This window comes from Ictalurus furcatus, chromosome 14, assembly GCF_023375685.1.
Source record: "Ictalurus furcatus strain D&B chromosome 14, Billie_1.0, whole genome shotgun sequence".
NCBI lineage: Eukaryota > Metazoa > Chordata > Actinopteri > Siluriformes > Ictaluridae > Ictalurus > Ictalurus furcatus.
Genome location: NC_071268.1, coordinates 30,044,605 through 30,062,811, shown reverse-complemented (window position 1 = coordinate 30,062,811; position 18,207 = coordinate 30,044,605). Strand labels below are relative to the sequence as shown.

At 36.9% G+C, this 18,207-nt stretch overlaps 1 protein-coding gene across 2 annotated transcripts in view; it reads right to left on the bottom strand.

Annotated features, from left to right (window-relative positions):
• Window positions 1-157: 157 nt before the first annotated feature.
• The window catches only part of LOC128618094 (major histocompatibility complex class I-related gene protein-like), a 48,781-nt gene continuing 30,731 nt past the window's right edge, over window positions 158-18,207 (bottom strand). The window contains exons 1-11 of one of the 2 annotated variants that reach the window (XM_053641499.1): window positions 17,479-17,707; window positions 15,814-16,086; window positions 15,414-15,701; window positions 15,026-15,316; window positions 14,794-14,922; window positions 4,898-4,954; window positions 4,529-4,576; window positions 3,945-4,010; window positions 3,725-3,772; window positions 3,441-3,510; window positions 158-2,856 (exon numbers count right to left, since the gene is read on the bottom strand). In XM_053641499.1, the coding sequence (XP_053497474.1) occupies window positions 3,455-3,510; window positions 3,725-3,772; window positions 3,945-4,010; window positions 4,529-4,576; window positions 4,898-4,954; window positions 14,794-14,922; window positions 15,026-15,316; window positions 15,414-15,701; window positions 15,814-16,086; window positions 17,479-17,566 (1,344 nt within the window). In that variant the 5' untranslated portion in view covers window positions 17,567-17,707 and the 3' untranslated portion in view covers window positions 158-2,856; window positions 3,441-3,454. Of the gene's footprint in view, window positions 2,857-3,440; window positions 3,511-3,724; window positions 3,773-3,944; window positions 4,011-4,528; window positions 4,577-4,897; window positions 4,955-14,793; window positions 14,923-15,025; window positions 15,317-15,413; window positions 15,702-15,813; window positions 16,087-17,478; window positions 17,708-18,207 lie in introns of those variants that run through there. The other variant, XM_053641500.1, reaches the window with a different exon arrangement.

The window sequence follows — 18,207 nt, the reverse complement described above, 5'->3', positions numbered from 1 at the left end:
TAAATCATTAAAACCAAACCGCACATACAGCGAGAAATTTGTCGCCTTCTTCTTTTTATTCTCCGTTTTTTTGCATGATTAAGGTACGTCTTTCCAAAAACAATATGAACTGGCGAAAGTCCAAGAGTAATGTTTTGATCAATAGACACATATAAAGTTGTGGATGAAGCAGGCCAAAAAGCAGACTTTATTCAGGAAATACACAAAGTAAATAGGACATCACCTGAAAAATAATCATAATCCACTCATAATACAGCTTTGTGGTTCTGTTTAAAATGAGTATAATACAAACTCAAAATAAAATAAAATACTTTGCAATTTTGCCATTTTACATACATTAGGCAACTTAGCAGATTATACTTAGTTGATGCTATTAAAACACACACACACACACACACACACACACAATGAAAAGTTCACTGAAAGCACCTATATGTTTTGAGCAGTTGTCATTATGAAACAGTGGGAAAACACTGAGTTTGGTTAAATTGTGATATAAAACATCTACACTAGTCTCTATACTGTGATTTCAGTAACTGTTAAAATGATGTGACCTGAAGTGACTTGGCAAAATAAAAGTCTATAATATAACAAACACTCCAAAAACCAACGTTCCTTCAACCTACTCAATATTCTCTCCGCATGCCGTTCTCCTCATCTCTGTACACAGCAGTGTACCAAATACCTTCTCTCTGAAAGCTCATACTGTCGTACAGCTGACCTCTAAAGGGTTCTGTCAGAAGCTGCGGTGGTTCTCAAGCTGTTTAGTTAGCTGAAATGAAATGCTAATGACTGGACTCGACAGATTAGCGCTGCTCATTTTTAAACTGATCGATGTTTTGGGCTTCACTCACTGTGTACGAATGATGAGCTGTCATCAATACGCATCTGAAAACACGGATCACACATAGAGCTAGATCTTTCTGCATGTTCCTATATACAGCATGTATCTAAAACGCAAACAAAAATAAGGTTCTGTCTTTGTATGTCCTTTTGAGAAGACAGGAGAAAAAAACTGAAAATAAGAGAAGACATGTAAATGAGATACAGCAGTGCTACCAAGCCATGAGGACGATTCTTTAAGCCTATCTTAAACAGCACTGGATATTGACAAACAGCAAACTGAATCAGTGCTGCGACGTATTTGAGGGCTTATGTGATTGATTGGGTCAAATCTGAATCTGAGTGATCTTTGAACGCAGCACTAAAGCATTAAATCCAAGCTGTGTGTGATGTCCAGTGGTTCTCTTGGCAATCAGAAACACTGTAGGGAAAAATAGGACAAAAAAAAAAAAAAGACAATAACCTGGTTGTTATACATTTGAACACCCTTTTGTAATGTTTTTATAATTGTGTTCAGAATGAACCAATTACTTTCAATCTCATGTTCAAAAGTAATTATCATACAGCTGTCATCAATGACATTATTCTGATTAACCCCAAATAAAGACCAGCTGTTTCTGTAGGATTTACTTCACATCTGCTTGGTTTCATCTGATTGCAGAAGCCCTGGTCCGCAAAGAGCTTACAAAACATGTACGGGGTCTCACTCATAGAAAAATATCAATCAGAAGAAGGATATAAAAGAATTTCCAAAACATTAGATGTACTATGGAACACCGTGAAGGCCGTCATCAACAAGTGGAGAAAAAGGAGCAGCACAGCGACATCACCAAGAACAGGACTTCCCTCCAAAATGTACAAAAAGAAAAGACAAAATCTTACCAGGGAGGCTGCCAAGAGACCTACAGAAGCATTAAAGGAGCTGCAGGAACATCTGACAAGTGCTGATTACTATCTGCATGTAACAACAATCTCTCATATGCTTCACATCTGGACTATGGGGTAGGACGGCTAGACGCAAACCCTTTCTGACAAAAAACATCCAAGCTCAACTACATCATCCCAAACCATGTGGCAAAATGTGTTATGGTCTGATGAGACCAATTCCAAAAGGTATAATAAATCCATAATTCCAAAAGGTATGTTTGGAGCAAACAAAGCACATCACTAAAAGTACACCATACCCACGGTGAAGCATGGTGGTGGCAGCATCGTCAGCTAGAACTGAGGCTTTTATCAAGGTGGAGAGAATCATGACTAGCTACAAATACCAACCGAATTTTACTGCATCTGCTAGTAAGCTGAAGATGAAGGGGAATTTACATTTACATTTACAGTATTTTGCAGATGCCCTTATCCAGTGTGATTTATTTATCTTATTTGTACAACTGAGCAATTAAGGGTTAAAGGCCTTGCCCAAGGGCCCAACAGTGGCAGGTAGTAACCCAGAGCTTTTAACCACCACTATCCACAATTTTACCTTCAGCAGGACAAGGACCCAAAGCACACATCCAATTCCATAAAGGAATGGCTTCACTAAAAGAAGATAAATGTTTTTGTATGACCTAGGCACAGACCAGACCTGAAGCACGCTGTGCACAGGAGCTGCCCTCACAATCTGATGGATCCAGAATGTTTTTGTAAGAAAGAGAGAAAATATTGCCAAGGCAAGGCTGACAGACTCTTACCCCAAAAGACTGAGTGGCGTAATAAAATCAAAAGGTGCTTCAACAAAGTATTAGTTTAGGGGTGTGCATACTCTCGCAACTAGTTTTTTTCCCTTCCTAGTTTCCCTAGAAACGTTTCTGATTGTTTTTCACTTAATTTTTTTTATATGTTGCAATTTCACATTAAAGCTGAGAAACGTTCTGAAATGATTTATCTTAGTCTTTCTATATAATTATTTTTTTTACATCACATAAAAAGGGGTGTGTAGACTTTTTATATTGATTGTATCATCTGCCAGTCCCCCACACTCATATCGTCAGGTTTGAGATCCTTGTCTTCATGCCGCTGTAAAGAAAAAGAGAAACATTACTGTCCTGACTAGATTTAAAAATAAGTCTGAAAGGCTGAATCAAAATAAAATCCCATCATTTCAAAAGAGAACTGTAAAAATAGTACAGATCCGATCTACTGTACTACTGATCATACGGTTTATAAATGTCCTGGTACACTGGAGACTCTTCAGCACAGACTAAGCTAATCTTGTGGCGAACATTACCATGAAATATTACTGACATTATCTAGCTACAGGCAGTGTGCTTTCTCACTGAACTTTCAGGTGTAACCCAGGACTTAATGTCAGATAGCAGACTTGTAAGATATGATTGAGAGCTTGAATAAAAAACAAACAAACAAATAAAACATTAAGGTTCTAGCTGTGTTTGGTGGGTGTTCAAAAATGTACTTTCTCAGAATTTCAGTAATGAATATATAAAGTTAGATTAAAGTGTAGTGTTGACGAGCTATAAATGTAAATTTCAATACTTTTCACCACATCTCAAAACAGCTCTTCACCCAGATAGAACCTTATAATACTTAGGCCGATACTTAGCATACAGTATAATGTATATAAATGATCTGATCAGGATTACCAGGATTATTCAGATTACGGTAGCATTGGGGTGTTTTCATCACTTTGCATCTGGCTGTGCGCTGGTGATCCTGTTGAAGGTAATTCATGGTATCAATTATTCTCTTATTTACAGGTGAGTTCTCCAGTGGTCCTGGTGATTGTTACTCACATTAATACACCTGTCAGTCACACATTGCATTTCTAAGCTAAAGTTGTTTTTTTTTTGTTTTTTTTTTTTTAATGAATGATCTAGATTACCAGAAGCATTAGATTGAGAGTTTTGTAGCATTTGGGTTCCCTCACCAATATTCCCCTGGCTGCCGTCTGATGATCCACTAGCGCTGTCATTTCCTGAAAAACACCACAGTGATCTGGTTTATTAAAGAACCACAGTGCCATTTCATCTACAGGAAACATGTTATACAGGCATATTTCCCCCAGTCACCCTTCTGAGTGCTCAAGACATGTTCTTGGTTTAATGGAAACATGGCTCAGACTTTTGCCAGAATTTTTTTTTTTTTACCAGAGTCAATTGCGCTGTCAGAAGCTTTAGCACCATTGATGTATGGTCCCTTATTGACAGGAAGGTCTGGAAAAAAGACAAAAAAGTTCAGGTTCAATCAGTTTTTAATCATTCATTATTCACTCCTATGTTCATTATATCTAAAGAAATAAAATGTTTCAAATATATCCATAGGCAGTGGGCATCCTTTTCGAAAAGATATTATTAATAAAGCAATAAAAGGTTTTGACTTGTGGAAAAATAGACTGTACTCCCGGAACATATTTTTTAATCCAAATATCTGTAACAGGAATACTGTTGATCCCTAAAACCGAAGAGCAGCGAGTCTCAGAACGCAGCAGTGTCAGTTCATCTATTTTTACGCATTTTTAATGCAACCATTCTTAAGACATTTGACACCTTTTCAATAATGCATGGTTCCTTTACTACAGAGCTGGATGTGTGTGTTTTCTATCACACTCTCTCAGTTTTCCAGCATGCGGTTGTTAGTTCATTTTGAACAGTCTGTGGATGCGATTGTGTTAAAACTGATAAACCAGTTATCCCTTTTTCACTGGCTGGTATTAAGCACAAACTCCACCTACGTGTAGCAGACACTGTAGCAGACACTGTAGCAGGAGATGGAGCAGGAGCTGGAGCAGGAGCAGGAGGTGGAGCAGGAGCAGGAGTAAACATGTAACACAAGAGAGCAAGATGTGAGAACACACAGTCTAAAGGTCTAATGGCCATATTATATGTTTCTGTTCTGAATTATGATCGCTAATTAGCATGCAATTAATTTAAATAATGAAGAATTCTGGGTGCACTGCTACACAGCCCTGATTTCTGACCACTTTATGGTTCACAGTGTGCTTTTTACATTTTCCTACCATTTTGTATGTTTAATATTACTTCTTGTGTTAAGGTCCTAATCACCGGTTGATCATAACTGAACAAGCATGAATCACACCTACCTGCAAGCGGCACATGAACAGTGCTGTTTGCTGGGGATCCACTGTTACATCTCAACCCTAAACAGATTAAATGAATAGAACAGTTTATAAATGAATAAACTCATTATACTGTTCTTTCTACCATAGATAATAAAGAATTCTAAAAAAAAAAATAATAAAAATGTATGAGTTGCAGAGGTGTAATGCAAACATTTGACCATGTGTATGGTGGAAATGTGGATTCACACTGCAGAAATCAGAACGGAACGAATGAATCAAATGCAGTTGCACTGTTTGAACACCAGGGGTCCCATTTTTCACAACGCAGAGTTAAAATAAACAGAGCAGGCTGGTCACATGATCGCATTCTTCCGTGAAAAGCACGTGTTATTACAGACACAGAATCATCTGCACGTGTGAAGCAGTTATAGCTTTGGATCAACCTACATGCATTCTAGGTTATACCGTTACACAACCATGTTATAACAGTTAAAACGAGAGTGCCTGAGAAAGAGCGCATGGAAGACGGTCATGTTAGCGACTCTGGAGCTCTAGTTCCAGTTAAAATGATGTCTCACATGCTGCTACGGAGCTCACTGTGTTTCAGTCAATCATTTATCCTGGATCAGAGACTTCTGTTTCTGCAAACTATCTTTTGGGGATTTATTCATTAATTTATTCATCTTTAAGATATGGTGAACCTGTTGTACATTTTGTTTACAATATTAAACCTCTGCTTGTAGGCATTTTTAATTTATGAGTCGTGACGGCAGTATCGTGAGTTGAACGGAATCATGACTTAATCAAGTGTATAAAATTATTGCACAAGATCAGTGTATTAGGGCAGCGGGCCCCAACAGAGAGAGATACTTTGTATATATTGTAACCTTAGTTTTGACAGGTATAGGTCAAAGGTCAAAAAGATACACATTCTAACTCTCTATATCTAGATCAAAGGTCATGATCATAAAAATATATATAGTTATGTTAAATCTAGATCACATCCATTCGTTACCATACATGGTGCGGCCATGTGTTTTCCACAAACACACACGTTGCACACATGTTCTTTCTAACACTCTGTGGTAGGTCATAAAAATATATATAGTTATGTTAAATCTGGATCACATCCATTCGTGACAGAAACGTTACCATACCTGGTACGGCCATGTGTTTTCCACCCACACAAGTTGCACACATGTTCTTTCTAACACTCTGTGGTAGGTCATAAAAATATATATAGTTATGTTAAATCTGGTTCACATCCATTCGTTACCATACATGGTGCGGCCATGTGTTTTCCACAAACACACACGTTGCACACATGTTCTTTCTAACACTCTGTGGTAGGTCATAAAAATATATATAGTTATGTTAAATCTGGTTCACATCCATTCGTTACCATACATGGTGCGGCCATGTGTTTTCCACAAACACACACGTTGCACACATGTTCTTTCTAACACTCTGTGGTAGTCATAAAAATATATATAGTTATGTTAAATCTGGTTCACATCCATTCGTGACAGAAACGTTACCATACCTGGTACGGCCATGTGTTTTCCACCCACACAAGTTGCACACACGTTCTTTCTTTTCACATAGAATATGAAACTCTCTGAGGTAGGTCATAAAAATATATATAGTTATGTTAAATCGGGTTCCCATCCATTCCTGACACAAATGTTACTATACATGGTACGGCCATGTGTATTACACATCCAAACAAAAATATGACACACACAAACGCACTTTATTTTCACATTATTTAAAAGGAATTTAAGTGTTATGTACTAAATTACCATAATTATGAACACAAGTTGTTGAGTTGACAATCATTTTTAAAATTACGTTTCTCCATTTAGATTGTCTGCAGTAGAATGCAGTCTTTTAAACCAGGAAAAATGACTGCCTTTAAGTTGTATAACAATAGTAAGTAAAATCCAGTGTGATTTACATTACAAATCCCATACGTAACATCTCTGCAGGATTTATAGACGTTAAAGCACTGAATGAAATGAGCAATATAGACAAAAAATAAACACTCTGTGTCTACTACTTTTATCTCTCTCATAGAACTAGCCACAGTCCAAAGGCTGTGGAGCTAGAAGGCTACGTGTGCGAATGACAAAAGATTTTAAAAAATAAAATAAAAAATGTATCAATACATGAAATTACACACGTAATACACGTGTTTTTATCTCCACCATCTTTGAAACAAAGTGATGCACATGTATTGCCTAACCCTATCCTTACTGAGTGTACCTATTCCTTGTGGACAGACTGAACTGCAGGAAAGAACTGTTAACAAGATGAGGTTATGGTCTGAATTACCAAGTGGGGTAGTGTAGTAACTCTGAGAGCTACAGTACATTAATGAGTTTATCTATATTTACTCAAACCCTATACAGGAATAGTAAATTGGTGTATGACTTTATGAAAAGAAAAGTAGGTTCTGTGTGCATAAGAAACAGAGAAAGACCATTTTCTGAAAAGAGTCACATGGTGAAAATCCATGTTCCTACATTCATACGTTATGTTATGTTACGTTATGTATTTTTTAAAAATTTGAATATGAAAATGAATCAAGACAGATCTAAATAAACAATAAAGTTCCAATGAACAGTAAATCTACATTTTCTCCTCCTCTAACTTGTTCAGTACTCGTAATACAGATTAAATACGTGTGGGACAGATGCTGTAAATTATGGATCTGATCCAATGTTATTTGGGAACAAAGATCAAGCTGAATTTTCTCAACATAAATGTTGTGTGTGTAGTTTGTTATCAGATTGTCTAGACGTACATCACACATCTGATAAACGAGATTTCCTCTCCCGTGCTGTAATGATGGCTGGAAACTAGGACTTAATGGCATATACTGTAGAAAGGTCATAGAGAACATAGAGAAATCTCATTGGGAATTAAGTCACCTTTCACGTTGCCTTTTATTATGATCACAACCATACAGTTATATTGTCTCTGAGTTTAATAATAAGATTAATGTTTAGACTTTTTTTTGATGCTGAAGAAGCAAAAATCTAAGTAACCCTTAACCTTCAGACTGATGATTTGCAATGTCTGAACACGATGCTTGAAAAGAAAAATGTATAACGAACTTGAAAAGGTGGAAAGGGTTCTATGAATTAGTAAATGGGTATCTCTCTCTCTTTATATCGCCATTACAGCAGTGTTTAAACAGATACATAGCAGACAAATATACATATAGACAGTTTTATTTTGTACACGCATACCAGCTTAATCTTCACCTATCATCGTTCCCTGTTAATGAAATCTGTCAATACCTAATAAAACAGTTTAAGTCACTAACCAAAGTAAGTATACAAACTGAAGCTATGATAAAAGAACAAAAACAATGAACCTTTCTCAAAGAAATTCCTAAATCCTCTGACCAAGTATATGGCTGTACCATCTGTCTATTAAATAAATAAATGCCAGTCCTTCATGCTGAAAAAGAAGGATCCGAATATAATACCAGTAGTTTGGCACTGTGACTCAAAAAGTTGTTTTATATCTGACATCTGAAAGCTAAGTACTGTTCCCCAACTGCTGTACAATACTGATGATGCTCTTACAGTTAAGAGGGCTGAACGGCAGACCTTGTTAAATAATATTTTATATTTCTTCCTCATAATGTGTTATATTTTATAAATATATTCTTATACATCTTATATTACTTTTTGCCTTTTCTTATACGTTGAAATGGGATAAGAGGGGATCGATGCTGGTGTGAAGGTGATCCTGCACAAGGACACGTCTTTGTAACTGTAAGTGACGAGTCAACTTAATCCTTCACATGGTATTCATAAGGTGCCATAAGTTTCTGCTTCTCTATGGGTCATGCTGAAGTTTGAATAAAATGGTTTGACTTAATATCCGCAGCAGTAGTGCACAAGTCATTTCTTCCTAATTTTTTTATTAACTTTTATTGTATGCCTAAATGCAATAAAAGTTATTTGCCAGATTCAGATGCTCCTAAACAAATTATTATAAAGTATGAGTTGGTAACTGATCAACAAAGACTGTACTATCGTTTCTAATATAATGCATTAAATATGGACCACTATTTTCACTGAAATATTTCAGAGATTTTATTATTTTTTTTTCACTAGTTTACACTAAATGTCTAATATTCTGTTCTGTTGGAAATATGCCTGAACTGTAATCCCCCCCCCCCCCCCGAACCCCCAGATCAGGACTGGGTAAAGACAGACTGGTGATCTGATCTATATTATATATACGTGTACCATAGATAACGTCTCTCTGAACGCCATGGTGGGACGTTCCCGAGTTGAAGTACTGTACAAGTCCTAAGCATTAGATCACCCCAATTACTCTTGTATACTCTTTCCATGCCATCGTGATCTTTGCCTGATGAAGCCATACACACAACATATTTGACATTTGGGGCCTAATTCTAAAATCACCAGATACCAAATGCACAACCGTTTTGTCTTGCTGCCATCACAAAATAAAAATGTTTAAACCTTAAGTAACATAGTCACGGAGGGTGTATATATTTTTCCACACTACATGAAGTTTGGGGATCCTTATAGGCTGTGGAACAGAAATGTACTCAGTGTGTCTCTGCCGTTTTATTTTATATTGGAGTACAAACACTTTTCTTTTTTACCATTAAGGATGAAACACTTGTTTCTTTTAAAACACCATCTTTAAATGTTTTTCTACCTCCTAACTAAACCCTCGGACTTAAGACACTATCTTTGGAGTTGTTGACGCCCTGCTCAGGGTTAAACAACAACGTCTTTACATTACCTTCAATAATAATTTGTCAATCTATCCTCTTGGGTTTTTTTTTTTTTTTTTTGAGCAAAAGTCAGGTCCTCTCTCATTTCAACAGGTCCTCTTGTTATTGAATACACAGCAATCTTCTAAGGGTATTAGGATTTCTCGGAGCAGACATTGTAACAGATAGTTGCAGAGTTTCTTCTGTGTTTTAACTACGACATCTTAACCATTATTTTAACACTGAGACACACGACTCCCTTTAGTTCGTTAACAAACACATTTGTAAGAATTCTGGTCAGCAAAACCCCCAAAAGAACACCTGTGTCTCTCTCTCTCTCTCACACACCCACCCTCGCACACCCACATGGTCATCAGAGGTCATAAATGTACTGCTGGGACATGGGATGTCAAAGCATAGACAAAAGCTTATGTATTTAGCGATAGTTCTGTGTAATTATCCTCGTTGGCGTACCATTTTCTGAAATCTTGTTTATAGTTTAAACAAAATGCACGACTCTTTTAAAACACCGTCTTTAAAAAAGGTTTTTTCACCCTTAAATTAACCTGGTTAGAAGGTAGGATATGTAATACATATTTTCATTTTCTTCAGACATATTGTCACTTCAGTCTCCACAACGAATAACACAGATGGTTTTGACCTTTCTTTCAGTAAAAGAGAACAACGACATCATACAGCCTTGAAGGACTGTAGAAATGTTTTACACATCACAATGTTTTTCTCAACAACGTAGCCAATAAATAGTTCAATTATTTCACAAACCTCAGTCTGCTCATTTCTTGACAGAAGGATTACACATAGATCATACACATAGGGAGCTACACATGCATAACATGTCCAAAATTCTAATACATCTACCACATTCAGTCACCAGGTCTAGTATTTTCTTATAGATTAGTTACACAAACTGATAATTACCACAGAAGTAATTTCAGAAACAAAGATTCACTTAAACCACAAATGTACACATTGGTAGGGATCGTAAAACCCTGAAACACACGACTCGTCCCTTAATTCATTAACATAAACACACTGTAAGCATTCTGGTCAGCAAACCCCAAGAAACACATGACTCTCTCTCTGTCTCTAACACACCCACACACACGCACGCACACCCACACACCCACATACACACACACTTCAGACACTGTCACCAGAGCTCATAAATGTAAAACAAAACTCTCGATCCTTTTAAGCAGCACTTTAAACATTTTACATCCTAAAGGGTTAGGTTTAGAAGGCATGTAATACGCGCGTTTCTTATAAAACACCGTCTTTAAAACGTTTACCTCATAAAGGGATCTATTTAGAAGGTATGTAAAAACTTTTTTTTTTCTTTTTTTCTTTTTTACATTTCTTCGGATATATCAATGTTTTAGAGTATTTATTTCAGTAAATTTTTATTCAAAGTCATGCCATTTTCTCAAAAGTGCAATCAATAAAGTTTAATTTATTTCACAAGCTTACATTCTGCTCATTTATTTTCACATTCAACCATCATGTATTTTCTAACAGCGGAGCTATACAAAACAAACCCCCACAATCTAAATTTAATGTGTGGTTGCAAGATAAAAATTCTAATTTATTGAATTAAATAAATATTTAAAGTTGTACACATTATTTTGATGAGTTGTGTTGACATAATAGTGTTGATAATTACATCAACTTAATATTGTGTGTAATTTCTGCGTTAACTGATTTAAAACAAAATTTACGTCGTAGTACGTTTACATGTATTAATTTAACAGAGTGTTAGAGGACCTGTAGACTGAACAAATACTAAGGACATTACAATGTGAGTATCATTTCACTTACAATTAAATTCTACAAAAGCAATGAATTTGGGGCATGTTCTCAATAGTGATATGACCAGCAGTGGACTCGTGTATAGGCTACACCTGCTAATACATTTGATGGACTATTTTGCACTACTACACGTAGCTAATGCTAGTCATATTTAGCAGTGTAATTTGAATATCTACACTTTAGTTTACCGTAGCAGTGGATAAGAAGGAAAAAGTTTCATTTGACAAATCTGCTCATCTAGAGAGGGCTTTTCATTTGTGCTATAGGAAAGATAAGCATGATTACATTTCTGCTTATTCATGTAAACCTCAACTACATTGTGTAATCTAATTTCATGTATTGATACATTTTTTATTTTATTTTTTAAAATCTTTTGTCATTCGCACACGTAGCCTTCTAGCTCCACAGCCTTTGGACTGTGGATAGTTCTATGAGAGAGATAAAAGTAGTAGACACAGAGTGTTTATTTTTTGTCTATATTGCTCATTTCATTCAGTGCTTTAACGTCTATAAAGCCTGCAGAGATGTTACGTATGGGATTTGTAATGTAAATCACACTGGATTTTACTTACTATTGTTATACAACTTAAAGGCAGTCATTTTTCCTGGTTTAAAAGACTGCATTCTACTGCAGACAATCTAAATGGAGAAACGTAATTTTAAAAATGATTGTCAACTTAACAACTTGTGTTCATAATTATGGTAATTTAGTACATAACACTTAAATTCCTTTTAAATAATGTGAAAATAAAGTGCGTTTGTGTGTGTCATATTTTTGTTTGGATGTGTAATACACATGGCCGTACCATGTATAGTAACATTTGTGTCAGGAATGGATGGGAACCCGATTTAACATAACTAGTAACGTTTGTGTCAGGAATAGATGGGAACCCGATTTAACATAACTATATATATTTTTATGACCTACCACAGAGAGTTTCATATTCTATGTGAAAAGAAAGAACATGTGTGCAACTTGTGTGGGTGGAAAACACACGGCCGTACCAGGTATGGTAACGTTTCTGTCACGAATGTATGTGATCCAGATTTAACATAACTATATATATATTTTTATGACCTACCACAGAGTGTTAGAAAGAACATGTGTGTGCATCGTGTGTGGGTGGAAAACACATGGCCGTACCAGGTATGGTAACGTTTCTGTCACGAATGTATGTGATCCAGATTTAACATAACTATATATATATTTTTATGACCTACCACAGAGTGTTAGAAAGAACATGTGTGCAACTTGTGTGGGTGGAAAACACATGGCCGTACCATGTATGGTAACGTTTCTGTCACGAATGGATGTGAACCAGATTTAACATAACTATATATATTTTTATGACCTACCACAGAGTGTTAGAAAGAACATGTGTGCAACGTGTGTGGGGTGGAAAACACATGGCCACACCATGTATGGTAACGTTTCTGTCACGAATGGATGTGAACCAGATTTAACATAACTATATATATTTTTATGACCTACCACAGAGTGTTAGAAAGAACATGTGTGCAACGTGTGTGGGGTGGAAAACACATGGCCGCACCATGTATGGTAACGAATGGATGTGATCTAGATTTAACATAACTATATATATTTTTATGACTACCTCAGAGTGTTAGAAAGAACATGTGTGCAACGTGTGTGGGGTGGAAAACACATGGCCGCACCATGTATGGTAACGAATGGATGTGATCTAGATTTAACATAACTATAAATATTTTTATGATCATGACCTTTGATCTAGATATAGAGAGTTAGAATGTGTATCTTTTTGACCTTTGACCTATACCTGTCAAAACTAAGGTTACAATATATACAAAGTATCTCTCTCTCCCAACCTTTTTGCGCCACGGACCGGTTTAATATCAGACAATATTTTCACGGACCGGCCTTTAAGGTGTGGCGGATAAATACAACAAAATAAAATGACACAACCGGCATAAAAACTGGGGTATTTTTAAAAAATATAATAATAAACGTGAATCCAATGTGAAATCGCAACTTTATTAGCAGCGTCCTGGTAACATCACGCCAACAACGTAACATGAGTAACATCTGCTCTGCCCCCTAACGCTTAACGTATCACGTGACCGAGACAAACGTCTTGACATGCGTCAAGAGTGAGTCATAGACGGATGTAACGGAGAGAATCCGGTCATATTTTCAAAATAAAACATCGTTCAGACAATAAATAAAACGGAAATAATGTAAGTTATTTATTCTTTCTGTGCGGCCCGGTACCAAATGACCCACGGACCGGTACTGGTCCGCGGCCCGGGGGTTGGGGACCCCTGTATTACGGTATAAGATACTGCACCAGACTGAACATAGAACATACAACAAAATAAGACTAATTAATATTTAACCAAAATAACTACATATTAAAATACATCTTAGTGTGCAAGTTGCTAAATAATAGAAGAAAATAATAAAAGTTACCACTATGTACTGCACAACTGTAAACATTTTTATAGTCAGGATTTTTGAAGAGACATTATTAACCCTTGTGCATCAATTAAATAAAGTTACACACAAGCCCATAGAGGACAAAAATATCTATGTCCAAAAATGGTCATAAAAATATTATATGATAAATGATAAATGAGTCTTTATTGGTCACATATACAATAGAGCACAGTGAAATTCTTTTCTTCGCACACTCAAGCCTCTCAGGAAGCAGGGTCATTCGAATATTTTTTTCCACTTTCTCTGACATCGATTTTATTTACCAGCATCAGTTCTGATCATAATTACCAAACATTCATTCATTTGCAGAATTTTAACCCTTTAAACGCCGGTTTCTTTACACAATGCTGTCATGTATCAAGGAGGGAACTCTGGACGCATGATTTTATGCTAAACATCACGGGGATTAAATATTGCAGTTTGAATGGGTTTCAATGAGGACGTTTTTATCCTTAAGGTCCTGAGTGAACTATTTTGTGTATCTAGTGTAAAATTGATTAACAAAAGCAAATGAGGGTGAAATATTAAAATCCAATAAAAATACACACCTTTTGCAAAATGTATACTATTAACATTAACACAGACAAAATGATAAAAAAAAACCCAAAAATGTCCATAAGGACACACAAGGGTTAAGTACAGCAGGATACAGATGTGCAGATATTTTCAGTCTTCAGGTTTTTTTAGGTCTCACTCTCCAGTTGTCTCTTTAATTCACAGTGAAGTATTTTCCCCCTCACACATGCTTCTAGGAAGTTTGTTTACTCTGTTCTTCCCTCTGATGTATATAACAATGTGCAAGTATCTAAGAGTACATAACATCTGTCATTACGTCGTTATACTCACTGATTTGTCCGTTCCTTATAAGGAAGAAGATAATGCCTGCAACCACAGCCACTGTGAGCAGAACTCCGACCACTCCACCGATGATACCGCTCTGAGTGCTTGGTGCAGTACAGTCTGGGCACTGAATACCTTTAAAGGAAAAACAAACACAAAGCTGACTAATGGAACTACTTCTAACAACTACAGCATTAAACATAAACTGTAAATAACAACAGTAATTCTTGGTAAGTACCTTTGCCATCGGGAATAATTATTGGTTCCGGGAGGGTTTCGTGGTTCACATAACAACCATACAGTGCTTTGTCATCCTCCACAATGTCCACACTCTTCCTCAGCTGGTAGGAGCCATCACCATTGGGTCTGACTCCTGAGGATGTTACCAGATGTTCAGGTAGAGAAGTTCTGAGTTTCCTCAAACGCATCTCGATATCTGGAGGGTAGAATCCCGTGGCCAGGCAGGTCAGGGTCAACTTGCTGGGGTCAGTTACTGATTTCTTTGCAAACAGATGTACATCTGGTGGAGCTGAAAAGACAGAAACATTTATGATGTTTTTATTACTTTTTTTGTAAATGTAAATTAGTAACTGATGCGATTCCAGTAAAATCCTTCGGATACTCACAATGTTTTCTCAGTTCTTCTTTTCCATAATCCATGAACTTTTTGAGCCAGTCCACACACTCTTTCTCCAGATAGCCCTTGGTGTACTGGTTAAGGATGGGCACATCATCCCATTTCCTTTTGGTCGGCTCAGCAGCTGGGACTGGAGCAATCCACCTCGAGTTTACGTCATCGAAGGAGAGGAACTCAGTGCCATCGTAGCTGTACTCATCAACTCCACTCACAAATTTAATATTTCCACCTGTAGTTTCAATCTCACAGCCATGTCTCCACTGAAGAACATGAAGCTCTGAAATGAACACAGTACAGTGAAGATAATTGAACTGTCTGACACTAAACCTTTGGAAATATGAAGGAATACCAAATAAAAAAAAGATAATTATTAATGGAAATGTACTAACCAGTCTTATTGTGTCCCATACGTTCCATCAGGATATCCACGTTGACCTTAAACCACTGCTCTTTGCTCTTGCGGGACTGAGTGCCTTTCTCCCAGTAATCCTGTGGCATCTTCTCGCTCATCCAGTGCTGTTTAGGAACCTTAGCCTGAGTCTCGCTGGTGTAGTAGTCGAGTTCTCGGTCATCGAGCATTCCCAGTGCAGTGAACTCATAGATTCCGGGAAGTTTAATCGATTTGGACAGAGCCGTGTAGGTGTAGTACAGAGAGTGCTGGCCTGGAGGAGACATATAAGAAGATTTTCTTACCAACTTTCACTTTTGTTTGAAACCAAATCCTGTCCCAAAGTTCACACATTCAAACATTCACATTGTACATGCAGCTTTAATACAACGCAAACAGGTTTAGCTGTTCTAGACTGAAGTGCATGTGGGGAGTCTGTGCCTCACTGAAACAGGTCAAAATGGATATCTTTTGGTTTTGGTCATGTTTCTGAAGTCCAACCAATGCATCTCCTCCTATTGAAAATTCCTACACAATTTAAATGTCTACATTATGCTACTTAATGACCATTATAACATAACAATTTGATCCTATCCAGTATTACAGTGTCACAATATCCAGTGGCGTTCATGCCGATTATATTATATTATCAGACACTGCCAAACTTTATGCAATTTTGCATAGAATCTCCGCAATTAAACAACGGAGTAAGCTAGTATGGGTTATTATTCCAAAAGAGCACTCTTATTCTCTGAAAGTAAAGTGAATGTGACTGACAGGTGCTCACATGTTGTGTAGGATCCAAATGACAAACAGCAGCCTACACACTGGTGCAGTATACGAAGTGTGTTGTTTTGAACCCAGTGCAGTTTCACATACGCGGAAATAACATGAACACGCACACAAGTACAAAAAAAACCCACATCCGCCAGTTAGGCCTAACTACGTACGTCCACCACACCGACACACTCGCGTACTAAATATACAGTTTTGGTGGCTGCACTGAGGACATGCAAAACTTCAGAAGATTTCAGAAGGAGATTTTTAAGTGTCAAATTTAAATATCAATACATTCAGTATAAACAATGAATAAAGTGAAGGGAAAAAACGAGTACTAGAAATGGATAACAGTGAGAAATAAAAGTATCAGCATTATATTATAATAATATACATAATAGCTATTTAAAAAAAAAACCTTTGTATATAACTGTGTACATATTTGGGTATTGAATATTTATTTGAATGACTAAAGATGAAATCATTTCAACATAAGACGTGCATGTTTATAGGTCTGGCCTATTGCTATTAAATCATTAAAAATGCACTAATAATCCGGGTAAATAAAGAATAATCACTGAAGGCAGAGTACGTTATTAGGTTACAGTAAATACTGGTGAAACAAACAAACAAACAAACAAACAAACAAACGGAATGGTGAGTTCATGATAAACATCAAAACAACGGTCCTGAGGAAAAGAAACCGTTAATGTTCAGACCGGAAGTGAAACTGTGGACGTTAAATACAACGAAGATTTTTAATAATTCAACCAAATATACAAGAATAAACGTCACTCATATGTTTTAGTGTGATATTGTTACTTTTCTGTGACTTTTTGTTCAGTAATAATGTCTTTATAAAAGTACTTTCGGTTTCGGGGGAACTCACCTCCCAGAGCAGGCGCGAGCGCACCGAGGGCCACAAACACACTCACTACAGTCATCACCTTCGTCATCTTCATCATCTTCATCCTCATCACCCTTCACCGTGTACACTCCACACTAATGCGTTTATAGGAATATTTATTGCCCAGATACGACGCTTTTCGACCGTGTTTCCAGCTGCGTGTTGGGGTGTGCTCTTCTCGGAGAACCGTTATACGGAAATTCCTCTTCACCAACCGGAAATTTACAAACACTTTCATTATCATCCGTTTCTGGGTAGATCATGCTGAAGACCCTAGCTGGTCGAACTGCGCATGCGCACCACGTACAGCTTTAACTGTTTGTTTTTGTGGGACAGTGATCATCTTCATCATTATAATCATCACCTCGATCATCTTCTTCTTCAGACTCGTGGGTTTAGTCCAGAGAAACTGATCTGAGCTGATGATGATGTTTTTAATGTGCTTGCTGCGTGTTGCGGCCTTCAGTCTTTTTGAGGAAATTTTGAGCCTCACGAATAGAAAGTAAACAAGCAGTGTGACGTCAGCAGTTTCTGGGTAGAGGCTGATGGTGAAGGATAGAGCTGGTGGAACATGAGCATGGTGGTAATGTTCAGTAGAAATTAGAGTGTTGACGCAAATATCTGAATATGATCAGGGGAGAGCAGGGCACAACCTGACACTTCTTGAGTCCTCAAGTTAGTGGAAAAGTATTTAGGGCTCAAAACATTTGT